At 43.7% G+C, this 15951-nt stretch overlaps 1 protein-coding gene across 3 annotated transcripts in view; it reads right to left on the bottom strand.

Moving 5' to 3' along the window:
• Positions 1-15951, bottom strand: part of LOC310859483 (E3 ubiquitin-protein ligase SMURF2-like) — a 102060-nt gene that overhangs the window by 37421 nt on the left and 48688 nt on the right. For 2 of the 3 annotated variants that reach the window (XM_083766043.1, XM_083766042.1), the window contains exons 4-5: positions 6562-6695; positions 755-820 (exon numbers count right to left, since the gene is read on the bottom strand). In XM_083766043.1, coding sequence (XP_083622169.1) covers positions 755-820; positions 6562-6695 — 200 coding nt within the window. Of the gene's footprint in view, positions 1-179; positions 325-754; positions 821-6561; positions 6696-15951 lie in introns of those variants that run through there. The other variant, XM_083766044.1, reaches the window with a different exon arrangement.

Genomic DNA, 15951 nt, shown 5'->3' with positions numbered 1-15951 from the left:
TTTGCTGGGTTGTCATGTGTCAAGGCAACTTTCTTGTACGAACCTCATACATGACTATGGGGGGTTTCTCATTCTGATTGGACGTGCCTGCTTCATTTTGACTTCTGGGTCAAAAGGAAACAATTGCACATTACTTTGCACACCAACCACCGTACAGACAGACCGACCGACGAACCAACCTTCAGCTTGTCTCTGTGTGCGTCCGCGATGGAAACAAACTGAAATGTTGTGGTCAGAAAACGAGAAGAAAATAAAATCAATATGAATTTCGCTGGTGAAAGTGCAATGAGTAGACTTCATCACCATTCCAGCACTGCAAACTCAAACTTTAATGTCTCGTGCAACGCGGTGTAAAGGTGCCTTCATGCAGGCTGTTCATGGTGAGCAACAAAACATCAACACAAATACATTGTCCTCTCACCTTCTCACCCCAGAGACAGTGGCTTGGTGTTTATGCACAGAGGTGCACACGCACACGCACACACACACACACACGCACGCACACGCACACGCACACACACACACGCACGCACACGCACACACACCTTTCCTTGCAATGATCATTTGAAGGCTAGTGTACAAACATCAACTCTAAAATATTCGCTTTCTTGTTTTTAATCAAATCTGACATGTGTAACTGAGTTAGTGTGGGATGATTTATCTCGCTGTGTGTGTGTGTGTGTGTGTGTGTGTGTGTGTGTGTGTGTGTGCAACTGTGCATGCGCTTACATGTGCATGTGTGTATATTACTCACCAACTATCTGTCCTCTTACAGTATCGTTGTCATTTGGGCCCAACTTATTCAGGTCCAGTCTCTGATCTGTAAGGACAAAATAACCATACAAAGTGTTAAAGTTGCTGTAAATTATTTTAGTTTTGCAAAGTGTTAAATAGCTATAGACCATTGAATGAATGAATGAATGAATGAATGAATGAATGAATGAATACACAATAACACCACATTAAGTAACAGGGGGTCTACCCGTCTCTTTAGTAAACTGAAATAGATTTTTTTAGGTCTTGACACAATTTAATACAATCAAGAGAGAGAAGTAATACAGGATACAGTAAAGTAAAAAAATACTGTACTGTACTGTACTGTACTGTACTGTACTGTACTGTACTGTACTGTACTGTACTGTACTGTACTGTACTGTACTGTACTGTACTGTACTGTACTGTACTGTACTGTACTGTACTGTACAAGCTCTCTTCCCTGGCCTGTGTGTGAGTGTGAGTGTGTGTGTGTGTGTGGCTGCAGTGACAACAGTGACACCTGGTGGTCAACAAACGCTATTTCCGTACTCAGACATACGCACAGACAATGCTGTCTATATAGTGGCTAGCACCTAGCACCCCTCAACAAATACGGGACAGATGCTCTGAATTTGGAAATAATCCTCTACAATACATACAGTGGCACAGGTGACGTTTTAGCTTAAACTAACTGTGTGAGATGAACTGCAAGTGGACCGGTGTGCAGGTTGAGGGGTAAATGTCCACAGCAAAATGTCCACAGATGTGGGGCGGCACCGAGGGAAAGTGATACACATCCGAAAATTAGTTCCGTGCAGATTTGGTAGCAGCTTGTTGTGGGTTGCTGGATAAATAAGGCTTCATTGTCTGCTCCCCTCAGGGAAGGCGAGCTCAGCCAGACAGGGAGACAGCAGAGAAACATAACCCAGGAAGACCCCTGCTAGATCCCAGACACAGATACACTCCGCAATCACACACACACACACACACACACACACACACACACACACACACACACACACACACACACACACACACACACACACACACACACACACACACACACACACACACACACACACACACACACACACACACACACACACACACACACACACACACACACACACACACACAGGATTCCACTGCGCTCCTGCATTTCACTGCCGTTAATGAAGTGGACCTCACAACAACAACAAGACACACACCATAGGGACCGAGGGAGAGATGCCCTAGTTTTTTCTCAATTCCCCGATAATAAATACAAAAACAAATTCAGATCAGATTGATCATGTCTTTCGCTCTTGCCTGAGAGAGTGTGCGCGTTATACACATTGACATTGAACGTGGTGTCATGTGTGGTTGGTTTGCACGTAGATAAAGTAAGACCAGAACACAACGGCAGCTTGATTCCAGACGTTTGTGTGTGTGTGTGTGTGTGTGTGTGTGTGTGTGTCTGTTCCGGATCCATGTCTAGACTAAACAGGGAAGGTTCTAAGCCTTACAAGGCTGGAATAGTAAGCAGATTGTTTCTCTTACAGAGGGGAAGAGGGAGAGAAGAAATACAGAGAGAGAGAGAGAGAGAGAGAGAGAGAGAGAGAGAGACAGAGAGAGAGAGAGAGAGAGAGCGATGAAAGTGAAACATAGACCTACAGTAAAACCGTAGAGTCGACAGCATCTGAGGTGAATTTTAAGACTACTTAGAAGATGAGAGGAGGAAATTAAAAAAAATAGCACAAGCCTCCTCCTTTCTTCCCCTTGACTTTCCACCCTGATATGGGTGTTATGGCATGCTACACCGGGTTATGGTCTTTTTTATTCAAATGCATAAAAAGTGCATAAAAAACCTCTTTGCTTGTGTGCAGGGCTGCATTATGCATGCTTACATGAGTGTTTGTCTGAGTGCAGAGCATGCAATATGTGAATATGTTCATTTAGGCACAAATATTTGCATGAGCACGTGTCATCTATGTACTATACAGTAGTAGGCTATGAGAGTGTAACCCCATTTTTCGAAACAGTGAGTGCTTTAGAAACAAGCCAAAAAAGACATGATTATAAAAGGGAGAACATGGTTCTGAACAATCTATCAGATCTAAATTCTTAACAAGGTTTATAGTAACCACAAGCAAATTAAAGCTGTGTTGCTTGTAAAAGTGTGTGTGTGCGTGTGTGTGTGTGTGTGTGTGTGTGTGTGTGTGTGTGTGTGTGTGTGTGTGTGTGTGTGTGTGTGTGTGTGTGTGTGTAACTGTGTGTGTGAGATGCCACAGGAAGTAGAGCTGAATGTACAGACGGACAAACTTCTAAGAAACTCAAGCAGTTCCAGTGAACTCCGCGCTTCTGGCTACGTGTGTTTGTGTCTGTTTGCGTGTGTCAGTGAATGAGAGAGAGCGATATAGATAGCAAGATTCAGTATTTGTGTGTGTCAGTGTGTGACACACACAACAAACTGGACTATGGCTATGAGTAGAGACTTTGAGGAACCTGTATGTACAGCAGTTACTGGAGGGCCCCTTGGGTGGCTGTTTGTGTGTGTGTGTGTGTGTGTGTGTGTGTGAGAGTGTGTGTGTGTGTGTGTGTGTTGGTCAGACCGCAGAGCAGGCTGGGGCCATGTGTCGATGTTCAGCCCAGCGTAGGAGACAGACAGAGGGGTAATGTGAGGACTGGAGCCCTGCTGCCATAGATCATGTCGCCCTGTCCACTTCCTGTGGCTGTACTACGGTATAATTTCAGCCACATTGCCTGTACAGTAAGTGGCTGGTCTCAGGCCTGACTGGAGCCTATATACTGTCTGTCTCTGCAGAACACTGTTTGATCTGAGGGCAAGTCCTCTGGAAGTCCTCAGAGTGGCACGCACATTTTCCTTGGCTTTTACTGAGGCTTATGTGGCAATGCTGCCAATGTTGTGGGTTCTGGTACTCTCTTGGGAGCCCAAAAAACAACCCTTAGAATCAAACATACCGTAAGGCTACTGGAGACCATTCACAACTCTTTTGCAAGGAAAATATAGCACCCTTTAGCTTGACTAATTTAAGGCTAGGTGTTTTCATTTAAGATGGCCAGAGAGAAATAGTTTGTGGTCAGAATTGGACGGGATACATTATGCAGGGGGAGGTGGGGGAATGTAATCAATCATTGCCAGTGCATTTCAGTGACTTTATGTCCTCCGAATAGGCCACGTCAGTCATTTTTATGCTGTGGTGCCGGAAACCGGACAGGACATTGTCAGATCGACAAGAAAGCATGGCAAAATACAAACAATGATGGTGAATGCCGATTTCAGTTCCAATTTGAGCAGATGGTTTGCACTGCAGCAATAGGCCCACTATTTACCACACAGGAGCCATACAGAGATAACTGTGCATGTCAAACAGGTGATTAATAATAAACATAATGTCACTCTGTATATGACCACAAAATCACCAGCAATGCCACTCAGTCAATTGTCTCGGTTACACACAGACCAACTTCTGTGCCTACAGAGACACAACTCACCAACACATCTGTTATGATGCCAGACTTGACCTCAGGTATTACAGGTGTCCTCCTTCGCCCACTGAGCAATTCCTAAAGAGACCCATCACACCCCATAAGTGCCCCAATCAAAATCTCTGCCTCATCTGAATACCAAAACCCCACCCATATCAATCATACACAATAATGGCTTTTACACCAGCTATCACTGTGTCACTTGACAAAAACAACAGATCTACTGTACAAGCTAACAACTTATCACAGTGCAACGTCACATATTCACTTTTAAATCCATTATTTTTGTCATGTGACATCCTGTAGCCTATAGACAAATCCACAGACGGGTCCCATGGTCGCAGCAAACGCATTTCCTGTAAGTGGAGACAAGATATCTGTGGTGTACAGAGTCAGCTCTTCTACTACATTGAATGGTAGAGTGACTGATGTTAATCTGCTCAAACGTTACTCTTTTACCTGCTTTTTAGTAACACTAACTTGACAAAAGATGCCCAGAACACCGGGATGAGCCTGTGTAGTTTATGGCTGCTCCAACAGTAGTGGCAAAATTCAGCTTTGGAGAGAAACGGAATGTCAAATACGAGTGTCTGCCCGAATTTCGTTGCGCATTTAGTAGTGCAATAATTATGGCAACGCTCAGAGGTCCCGTGGTGGCTCAGACTAATTAGTGAAAGGTCCTGAATGATAACTAACAAAATAATTTTGTTGCCGTAAAATATGAAGCTGTACTCATGTTCAGGGCTGGTTCGGGTCATGTTAGTTAAGCAGTGTGGTTTTTCCAGTCAGAGGTGACATAAAACTTGTATCATGCCTTCAGTCGCACTATAATCACAGGTAACATGCCAGCAAATCCCTCCTGATGCAACTGTTGGTATAGGATGGTAATGAAAACATCCAAGGAGCTTGTGGTGCTCCTGTTTTGGCATCAAAACAGCACTCCTTTCTTTGGACACACCGTACTGAACAAGCTGCTAGATCCTCTCTATGCTTGCAGCAATATTTCCTGGAAAGCTGCTGACAATACAATAGCCCTGTTGAAAGACCAGCACGTTGAGTGGCCGGCTAGCTCGCTAGGGGCTAAGAGATGTAGCCAAAAAGGCAGAGGAAGCAAGGAGTCACCATAGTTCCTGGACATAAAGACAATGTCTGTTATTGGAGACACCAAGTCTAGTGTGTGTGTGTGTGTGTGTGTGTGTGTGTGTGTGTGTTGGGGGTCTGGATGGTGATGGCGGACCCCCCTCTCCATAGAAAAGGCAATAATTATTTTTTTATTTATTTACACAGAATTTCTAAACAGCCACTCACACAGCTGTACATAGAGATATGACGAATAGAACACACCACTCATTGAATGTCATGTAAATCTGCACAACATTCAAATCTAGATGACCTGTGTGTAGTCAGTCACTGATGTGGTCCAGTGACAATCATTTCTTACCTTGGTTTTGATTATGTAACGTAACCAATGCATTTTCTTGTCACGATATAAGCAACGTGTGACATTTTAAATATCGTTTTACGATATTTAAAATTAAGATTAAGATTAAGTACAAATCAGGATTTATAAAACTCAGGAATAGCCATCACCTAACAAAGGAAGAATTTAACCACAAAGTCAGACATCTTTGACCTGAGGGAAAGAGTCATGCTTCATCTACCAATAAAGAAAGTGCTACCTTTATGTTTATGATGTACTGTATCTAGTGCTCTGATGTAATCTCTCTCTCCCCCCTCTCTCTCTCATGCGTTTGTGTGAACACATTTCTAGACGAGTTCATTGATTAACTTAGTCTTTGACTGATTTTGCAGATTTCGATTGCCACATTGACCAGGCACCCTGTGTGTGTGTATGTGCGCACACGCATGTACAGTACATGTGTGTGCATGTGTAGGCGGACCCCATGTGTAGAGAAAGCCCCTTCAGATGCATCCTCTTCCCCGTCTCTAGTCTGTTTACATTTCATAAACACTGTTGATGAAATGTACAGTATGCATAGCTACATTCATTCTACATTTCATCTATGCATGCTATATTTATCCGATATTTTATCTGTACAGTACATAGCTCCATTTTATAATTTCTCTCGTTACATCTGCCCGTTTCTCTCAGGAAAGGTCAGATGGAAAAACAGAAGCGATGAGAGGGACAGAAAGTGAGAGCGCACCGATATAGAAATATGTACAGAAAGAAGATCCAGTGATGAGGAGAGAAAGATGAGATAAGGGTTCAAAAACTGGTGCCTGTTTTCAGTGAGCAAATTACCACAGCACACACACGCACACGCACACACACACGCACACACAAATACTTACAGCCAGTGTCTTTGAGTCTGTTGATGGCATTGGAGAGGAGGCGGACGCAGCCCAGGAAACCAGCGCCTTGTTTCTTATGGATTTTTTTGTGGTTCCACACACTGATGGTGATAGAGTCTGACTTCCCTATGTAGCTGAAAGCACAAACGAGAGAGAAAGTGAGTTTCACAAGGTACAGTAGCTGGTGTGTGTGTGTGTGTGTGTGTGTGTGTGTGTGTGTGTGTGTGTGTGTGTGTGTGTGTGTGTGTGTGTGTGTGTGTGTGTGTGTGTGTGTGTGTGTGTGTGTGCGTGTGCGTGTGCGTGCGCGTGTGCGTGGGAACAAAAGTAAATCATTATGCTTTTATGTCCCCTGGATGATCACATTGGTCACATTGACTTTAAAACACTTTTTCCAACTCACACAAATTGGGACACATTATTTCTCTAGTCACGTGATCGAGATGTATTGGTCAGGTTTTACATTGTAATCGGCTATGACTGACAACATTGGCCCTGGCCCTGGGTAGGCAACCCGGCCGAATGGAGTCCTGCTCTCAGAGGAGTGCACTTTTCTAGGTTGTTCACATTGCCTTTTTGAGGGGCGCTATCCCCTCCTATGTCCAGCTTTTTAAAGATTTGTTTTTGGCTTTTCTGCCTTTATTGATAGTATCAAGTGAAAATGGGCAGGAAAGAGGGAGAGAGAGAAGGGGAGAGACATGCAGCAAAGATCATCATGAACGGAACTCAAACACACGCTGACACGCAGTCAGGCCAAAGCCTACACTATATGTGGCATGCGCCTGGACCACATGGCCAGCGGGTGCCCCCGTCCAGCTTTGAGGGTTTGTGCACACAAACATTGTTTTAACTCAAACTTTGAATGCCATTGACAATGAATTCATGGCCAGCATTGACAACATTGAAGACGAAGGTGAGGACAAAAACTGTGATTGGCCGGAATGAGATGATGAATGATGATAAGAGCGGATCGCCCCTCACTTCACACGGGTGTGATTTTCTATATAACTGAAACTGGAGTTCTGGATGAATTGCACACGGTGGAACGCCGGTGGACGCCAACTTTGCTTAACATCTAACAACCGCACCCGTTCTAACTACGATCGTTAATGTAGTGGGTGCAGCTTTTGGAACTTTTGCAATTCCTGTGGCGGTGTGTCAGGATATCACGTCAAGATGTGGCGTAGTCTACCGGCGATCACGCTGCCTGACAGCCCCTCCCGTGAACAGGTGCCGGGAGGAGAGGCAGTGGACCCGGTGACTTCCCTGCCGTGTGTTGGTCCGCCATCTGGGCAGCGGTGTGTGGACTGGCCCATGAGAGCGGCTGTGGAGTGAGGAGGGCCCAGCGTCACCGGGAGAGACCCGGTGAGTCGGCGACTTTCCTACGGTGTATACGTCCGCTGTCGGAGCAGACGTGGAGGACGCCGTGTGTTGTCACCGGGCGGCGGTGTGAGACTGCTGGCTCTGTTTTCTCTGATGGTCCGGCCTGGGACATGTCGACAGACAGCTGTGGGAGCATTTCGAACTCTCGACAGCTTGGAGTGTCCAGAGGATGAGGCAGAAAGACTTGCGAGGTGTTGTACTGTCCCTGTGGTACCGTCTATGCCACCATATGAGACTAAGCCTAGTCCTGAGCACCGTTGTGTGAACGAATATGGCTATTAGAGACACTGCTGAGTGACATTCTTGCTGTATCATGTATGTCATAAGCTTGTGATTGTAACATAACTGCACCCATAATGTTTGTGTCCTTGTGCATTTCCCTTTGTGTGGACTAAATTCTTAAAATGTGTGTGTGTTTGTGAGAGAGGCAAGAATCAATTGAAATGGAACCCATAATAAAAGCAATATTACATGAGAGGGTGTTCTTTACCGTCATTAATGCAAGTCTGTGAAGGCTGCGATGCTGCAGGAACTCGTCTGCAATTGCAATTTCGCAACAGTTACGCTTTAAACTAAGATATTCGCTAAAAATCGTATTTTTTTAATGACAGATGTAGCCACTACGACCACAAATGTCCCAAGAAACTCGCTAGCCTATAGCAACACAGTCGGCTGCGCACTGGGAGAACAGAGCAGCTGATTTCTATGTTTTTATTAGGCGTTCCTATGTGGTCGTTTAAAGCACGGCTGTTTCAACCAATCAGATTGCTTCCCCCGAAACGACCTCTTGTATAATGTCAGTTTATGTTAGCCTGGTTAATAAACCAGACCGAATCAGCCGTTGGCAAAAAAAAATTGCCTGCCGGCGATATTAGTCTGGTTTATTACCAGGCTAAGTTTATGTAGGGGTCCATGATGAAAAAGATTGAAAACCTTACCACTGTTGATCTTTGGGTTAACTTTGATCAACTTTGACTTTGATCAACTTAACTCTGATCAACTTTGACGATCAGAGGCTGTGCCTAGTAGCTAGGGACCAGATTTAGACAAACATTCAGCCTGCCACTGAGACTGAATTTAACACATGGTTAAAGTTTGAATTGTTCTTTATGTTGCAGAGTGAGAGTGATTTGTTATTTTGACTTTATGTATATTGTGTGGTGCTTGATTGATTAATTGTTGACTCCATTGTAGGGAGCAACTACCAACTGTGGGTTTGTGTAGGGGACATACCAACTAACCAATTAGTTTTGGGTAGAGTACTCTGGTTATAATTAATTATATATGTGTATAATTTATAGTACTATGTGACACTTTAAATGTATGTATTGAGAAATGTAATGTCCCTGGAGATAGTGAATTTAACTGGTGTAATTGTGGATTCAATTCAGGTTTGGTATGGCCCAGTTGGAGGGGCTTAGCCGGAGACCTGCCATTGCAAATCAGTCAACGTAGGACTATGGAGGTGCAAGGACCTGGTGGCCAATCTGTCCAGTAATATTTGTAGATACCTTTGTTCATTTTTGTCACTGTGTAGAAGGGTGAATAAAGTAAAACACTTCTCTGCAACAGGTACTCTCCTTTTCAGTATTTTCCAGTTTTTTCTATTTTCTATCTGTGCCTTTCGGCAACATGACCCACACTAGGTCAAAGTGTGACAGTAACCAATGTAGAGAACATAAATAGGGATATTAAGGACCAATGCTTTTTGCACAATTTGGACACATGCCACAGTTTGTCGACTCAGACAGGATATTACAGTAGTCAGACTGGGAGGATATTAACATAAAACACAATATAATATGACATCTGTTTCACCTTTCACGATGGTTTTCTGGCCTAGAGGAGAAATGCAATGCTGTATCCGACAGTCACAAAAATATACAGCGCAATATATAACACACACACACACACACACACAGCTTTTTTTATGCCAAAATATGCAAACACAGATGTCAAATTGAACTTGTTTTGCATCTCTGACAAGCACGGAATACACACCGCGACTGTGGTGCAGATTTTCAGACTGTGTAATGTGGCAGATTAGCTGATCCCAAAGTGAGCGTGTGTGTGTGTGTGTGTGTGTTGATATGTGTGGCTGAATCTAGTCTAGCCGTGGTTGAAGAACAGAGGAAGTCCCCGTATTCTGCTCCACCACGTCTCAATTCTAGACAGCAAAGTAAGCACACACACACACCCCCCCTCCAGTAAGCGCAGTTAGCGCACGCACCCCCCCCCCCCCCCCCCCCCATACATACATACCGGTACAACATACATAGTGCACAGCAATACTCACAGGGCACACACAAAATCACATTCTCACACACGCTAGCCCGCCCGCCTGCCCGCCCGCCCGCCCGCCTGCCCGCCCAGCACACATTTACAGCCTACCTGGCTGCACTATCAAATCTTTATCTCTGATAGTGTACAAATACGCCCATTTCGAGGCAATTTTAAACTAAGGATTTTACTGTGTGTGATGTCAAGATGGCATTATGTCGTATATCATTCGTGAGTAGAGGGGTTTCCCTACAACATGCATCAAAACAGATGCACAGCCTATGAAAGCCAAGGGGTAGAAGTTGACAGGGCTTTGGCTTCATGTCATGTTTACAACATTCAGAAGTTGTGGAACTATATACGTATACATGCTACACACACACACACACACACACACACACACACACAGTCACAGTCACAGTCACACACACACACACACACACACACACACACACACACACACACACACACACACACACACACACACACACACACACACACACTATATTAGGCATGTAACGATTCACTCAACTCACGATTTTTCACAAAAAAATATTTTCCAGAAAGATATTTTTTTATATAATTTATCTTCCCCTCCGAGCTTATTCACATTTTTCATTTAACTGCATTGCAAAAGTAGCGTTACTTTTGACAGTGCAGAAACATAACCTTGATGTATTAATGAGCATAGACACACAGCTCCCCTCTGCAGTACTCTACTAAAGTTACTGCATGAGTCTGTCTCATTTCTGTAAAATTGCTTAATTTCTGTGCAACAACTGTAAACATGCTTTCTTGTTTAGAACCTTAACATGTAAAAAAAAAAAAAGCTTTCTTTGATGGCATCTTAGGATAGATGTAGATCTATTGTACAGTGCAAAAACATTAATTGCCTTCCTTGATGTATTAATGAGCATCAACGACCATCACCTGGGCAGTCACAGGCACACACAGCTCCCCTCTTCAGTGCTCTACTACTGAAAGTGACTGCATGGAGTCCGTTTCATTTCTCTCCAATAGCACTTGAATATGATGAAATATGATTAAAGCTCACATTTCATATCTCACACACACACATACACATCATAATTCACTAGCCCCCCTAAAAACAAAACAAATAAATAAATCGATTAATATCGTTGGGAATATCGATATATATCGTTACATGCCCCACACACACACACACACACACACACACACACACACACACACACACACACACACACACACACACACACACACACACACACACACACACACACACACACACACACACACACACACACACACACACACACACACACACACACACACACACACACACACACACACACACACACACATCTTCGTCATCTGGCAACACTATCTGATTGGACTTCAGGACAGGAAACTTAAAAACGATCAAGGCCTGAGAGAATGAAAGAGGACGCTTTCCCAAAGTCAGAAAACTGTGAGGTCATGCAACATCTGAAGCTCTTCCATAGACAATGAATGGGCTATTCATTTTGTGAATCCAGAAGTATTTTTATTGTATTTCTTAAATCATTGAATGGCCTTATTCCATAATAGTATATTGACCCTTCAACCCATAAAATATCCTCATGGGTGCTCTCACAGACACCTGCAGTTGTTAATTAACAGCCTAGTTCAGTCATTATACTGTAATGTCAGAGCCGGAGCTGCTCCACAGAGAATGCATTGGGATAGATGCCAGCTCATCTGTGCACTGTGTGCAACACAGAGATGCCTGCTGTACTTTTGTGTTTCTCATGAAATCAACGTTACTAATGTTTACTAAGATAGAGAAAACATAATTACGTCTCGTAATCTCAGACTTGATCTGGTCTTTTATGAGGAGCATTTTTTTTATTTCAGACCCGCAGATGCATCAGCTGTTTGAGTTTGAGTTTGTCTTTCATGTGGTGTCTTGTTTTTCCATGTCTTGTTTTTCCATGTCTCTCTGAGGACACTGAATCATCTCCCTTCACAGTGTGAATGTGATGCGATAACTAGGCCAGTGTGATGTTGCAGCGACATATGCGTTGTTGTGCAAACTGTCTCTCACAGAGGGAAAGGAGAAATGAGAGAGCACCCGCAGACAATGACTGAATGTCTGAGGTTGAGAGGACAGGTAGAAAGCGACGCCATTTCCTCATAAAAAATGATTAAGCAAGAAACAAGAATGACACAGTCATTATTATACCAGCTTGAGACAATTAAGCTAAAAAACCTGTGCCCAGCCGAGTGGCAAAGTTTAGTTTGAGCTTGCCACTACAATGGTATTGTAAGCAGCAGCAGGTTTCCAGATGAAGGGAGGTCAAAGGCGGGTGCGTGTCATCGCCATACCTGAAACCTAATACTTCCCTTGGTTCGGTGGGATTCCCTTTTGACTGAGTAGCATATACTGTAGGTAATAGTGTTGCGTATATCTATTCTATGTCCGAGCATAGACATGGTTCCGCCCCGCCTGCCTCTGATTGGCCTACCGACACTGCCGGACTTACCAGACTTTCCTCCGAGGGAAGATAGCTATATGCTGGATAGTCTGCCGCGAGGTTACTCCGTGGTGGGAAATAAATAATACAAGAACGATATAATACAATAGAATAACAGCTTGGCACGCGCGACAGTAACTTTCATGTTTTGTAGAAGAGGCAAACTAATATATTGTTTATGCCGTTTATTTGTTTATGTGTACAGTGTAAACTTGAAACATTATTGTACTGTAAAAAGGTCTCTTTTCCCTTGATCTTTATCCTTTTTAGTATACCAGTAATAGTATTAGTTTACTATAATTAGATTAATTCATGATAATCAACACTAACACTTTAATTTAAAACACACCTAAATCAAATCATACAAATATGTGTTCAATCAATCATTCAATCAAAGCAAACGGCATAAACAATATTAGTTTGCCTCTTCTACAAGAGCGTGTGCCAAGCTGTCATTCTCTTCCCACCATGGAGTAACCTGGCGTCTCGGATGGAGGAAAGTCTGGAGAGACCAGCGGTATTCTGTAGTGTCGGTAGGCCAATCAGAGGCAGGCGGGGCGTTACCATGTCTTTGCTCAGACGTAGAATAGACATATGCAATAGTGTCTGATCTGTCCACTCTCTGGATGCATGTTGTTAATGCAGGATATTATATGCATTGCTGGGGCCAGAGTGACTTACATTGGGTGGGACGGTTACAGGGACAGGGCTTAAGGACATTTGACAAACAGGCCCAGATTAAAGGGATTGTGACATTTAAAACACATTTTTGTAGATTTTTTGGCTTTTTTGGCTTTTCTTGACATCAATTTCACCAAAAAAATAACGAAGTTTGAACATTCAGTGTATTCTCTGCTGTCTGGACTTTTGTGAATAATTATGCAAAAATGTCTCATCTGGTTGGACGGCAGGCATATACGTAGATCCCTGCTAAACCTCCGCCCCCTCCCCTCTGCTCCCTGCCTACCCTCTCTTCTCCGCCCCTCTCCTCTCCGCTTCCTCATTGTGACCGCGACTTTGTTTCTTTGTAATACTTACTAATAATGGCTTCTAGAGAAAAATCAATCTGCTCTGTTGTTGGCTGTGTCAATCAACACAAGTCCTTACACTGGATACCAACTGGCCTAGATGACTCTTTTATTTTTTACGGTGACGTTCCTACCACGTTGTCAAAGAAGCGCATCTTGGGTTGACAGGAAAGGGGGAATTACAGACATCTACAGGCTAAAAGAATGTGTTTTTCCATGGCTTCTCAGGATGCAGATTACACATACACAAAAACTCCTGGCAAGAAATACTGGAGTGGAGTTGAGTGTTCAAACTTTTTAGACACGTTTGAAGGACCATGGCCAAGACTTTTAATGTTGTTAAAATTATGTTATAAATAATGTCATAATACCTTTAACAATGGAATTTAGTGGCGTTTAAGCGCTACGGCCCGCAGCCTGCAGGGCCCTGTGTGCAAGACTATTTCAAATAGGTACAGCTGTTGCTTCCGTCAAAACCGGATTCATAGGTCACCGATTTCAATGTAACGCAACACAGGAACGCCCGCTAGTGTTTTTTGTCGTCCAACAGTTTCTTAACCACTGGGAGAAGACTCGAAAATAACAGATGTGTGTGTGTGTGTGTGTGTGTGTGTGTGTGTGTGTGTGTGTGACTGCGTTTGCGTGTGTGTGTGTGTGTGTGTGTGTGTGTGTGTGTGTGACTGCGTGTGCGTGTGTGTGTGACTGACGTGCATAAGAATTTAAGTCATAGAAATTACATTTGAGCTAAACTCTTGAGAGAGAGAGTTGCTTTTACAATTGCAGTCGAAAGGAAAAAAGATTTGTACTACCTACAGGCACACAACTGAATGTTTGGCATTCCGGTCGCATTTCTCTGCATTGTTAACCATTGTTCTCACAATCTGCCTGTCTAGCTGCAAACAAAAAAATTTGCTTAATGAAAAGGGAGAAGGGAAACATACAAGAATGCAACTGGCAGAGATCCTCACTCTCACAGTACACAGTACCAGTGAATATAATGGTTTAATGGTTAGGGTTATGGTGATACATGCCTAACGTGTATTAAGGTTAAGGTTTTCATTAAGGTTTTGTCTGATAAGCCATTGCAAATTCAGTGATAAGCCATTAAGACCTGATGCCGATTCTACAACTGCCTTCCAAATAGTTCTGAAACTTAATAAATTAATGACTTATAATTATTCAACACTTTCAAGATATACATCCCCCCCCCCCCCCCATCTAAAAATAAATAGAAGATGTACAAACTGACAAAATTACAGGCTTTGAGCTTGTAAATGTGCTATTTTTTGTTTAGCTAAGGGGAAGAGAAAGTAATAAAATACATAAATGTTGTACCGCATTTTGGGACTTGGTGAGCAAGGTGTCATAGATGGGTACCATTATGTTGTCGTATTGTTCAGGGCATGAATTATGCAGCCTGTGTGCCCAGGCCTTAGGGGGACAGTGAGAGAGCTGCCAACTAGTACCAACACATTGTCATTATGGATTGGCCTATAGCAGAGCCCCAGACCCCTTGCAGTGTTATTTCACAACGCAACACACCACCTCTATCTCAGACTGAAGGATGGACTTGTGTGGAAAGCTGGCCATCTGCCAACAGTCTGTTTGCATTGCACTGCAGGGATGTTCAGACTGTAAAGTACCGGTGTGCCATGCAGTGTAGACCAGGGCCAGAGGGCATTTGATTTAAGCCACACAACAGTGTCAGTGCTACAAACTGAGTTGTTCATGAACATACCCTCCGAATGGTTGGTGATGGGCGGTGCAGAGGGATATGCTCAAATACTTCTTGCTATCATAACTACTAGTATGGCCTCCATATCAAAACTCATGCATCTCGGCCGGGCTGGCCCAGCGATCCGGGCACCTAGGCTGCTAATCCTGACAGCGTGTCGCGGGTTCGACTCCTTGATCCCAAACAACCTTTGCCGCTTGTCTTGACCCCCTCCCATCTCTCTCCCCATTTCCTATGACCATACTGTACAAAACTATCCAATAAAGGCAGAAAAAGCCCAGAAAGAAAAGAAAAACAAAACCCATGCATCTCCTGAACAGTCAGGTGTCAGTAAGTAGCCTCAGAACCAATGGATCGCGAGCTATGTGGCCCAAAGGTCAGGAGACCATCTCCTGTTTCCTAAGGCTTAAGCATGAGGCAGCATGAAGTACAAGTACTCCCCCTAGACATGGCGCTAGTATGTCGCAGGGAC

Source organism: Protomyctophum parallelum (genome assembly GCF_964188405.1).
Source record: "Protomyctophum parallelum genome assembly, chromosome: 5".
NCBI lineage: Eukaryota > Metazoa > Chordata > Actinopteri > Myctophiformes > Myctophidae > Protomyctophum > Protomyctophum parallelum.
Note: the sequence above shows the minus strand (reverse complement) of the source record. Positions and strands in the feature narration are given on the sequence as shown.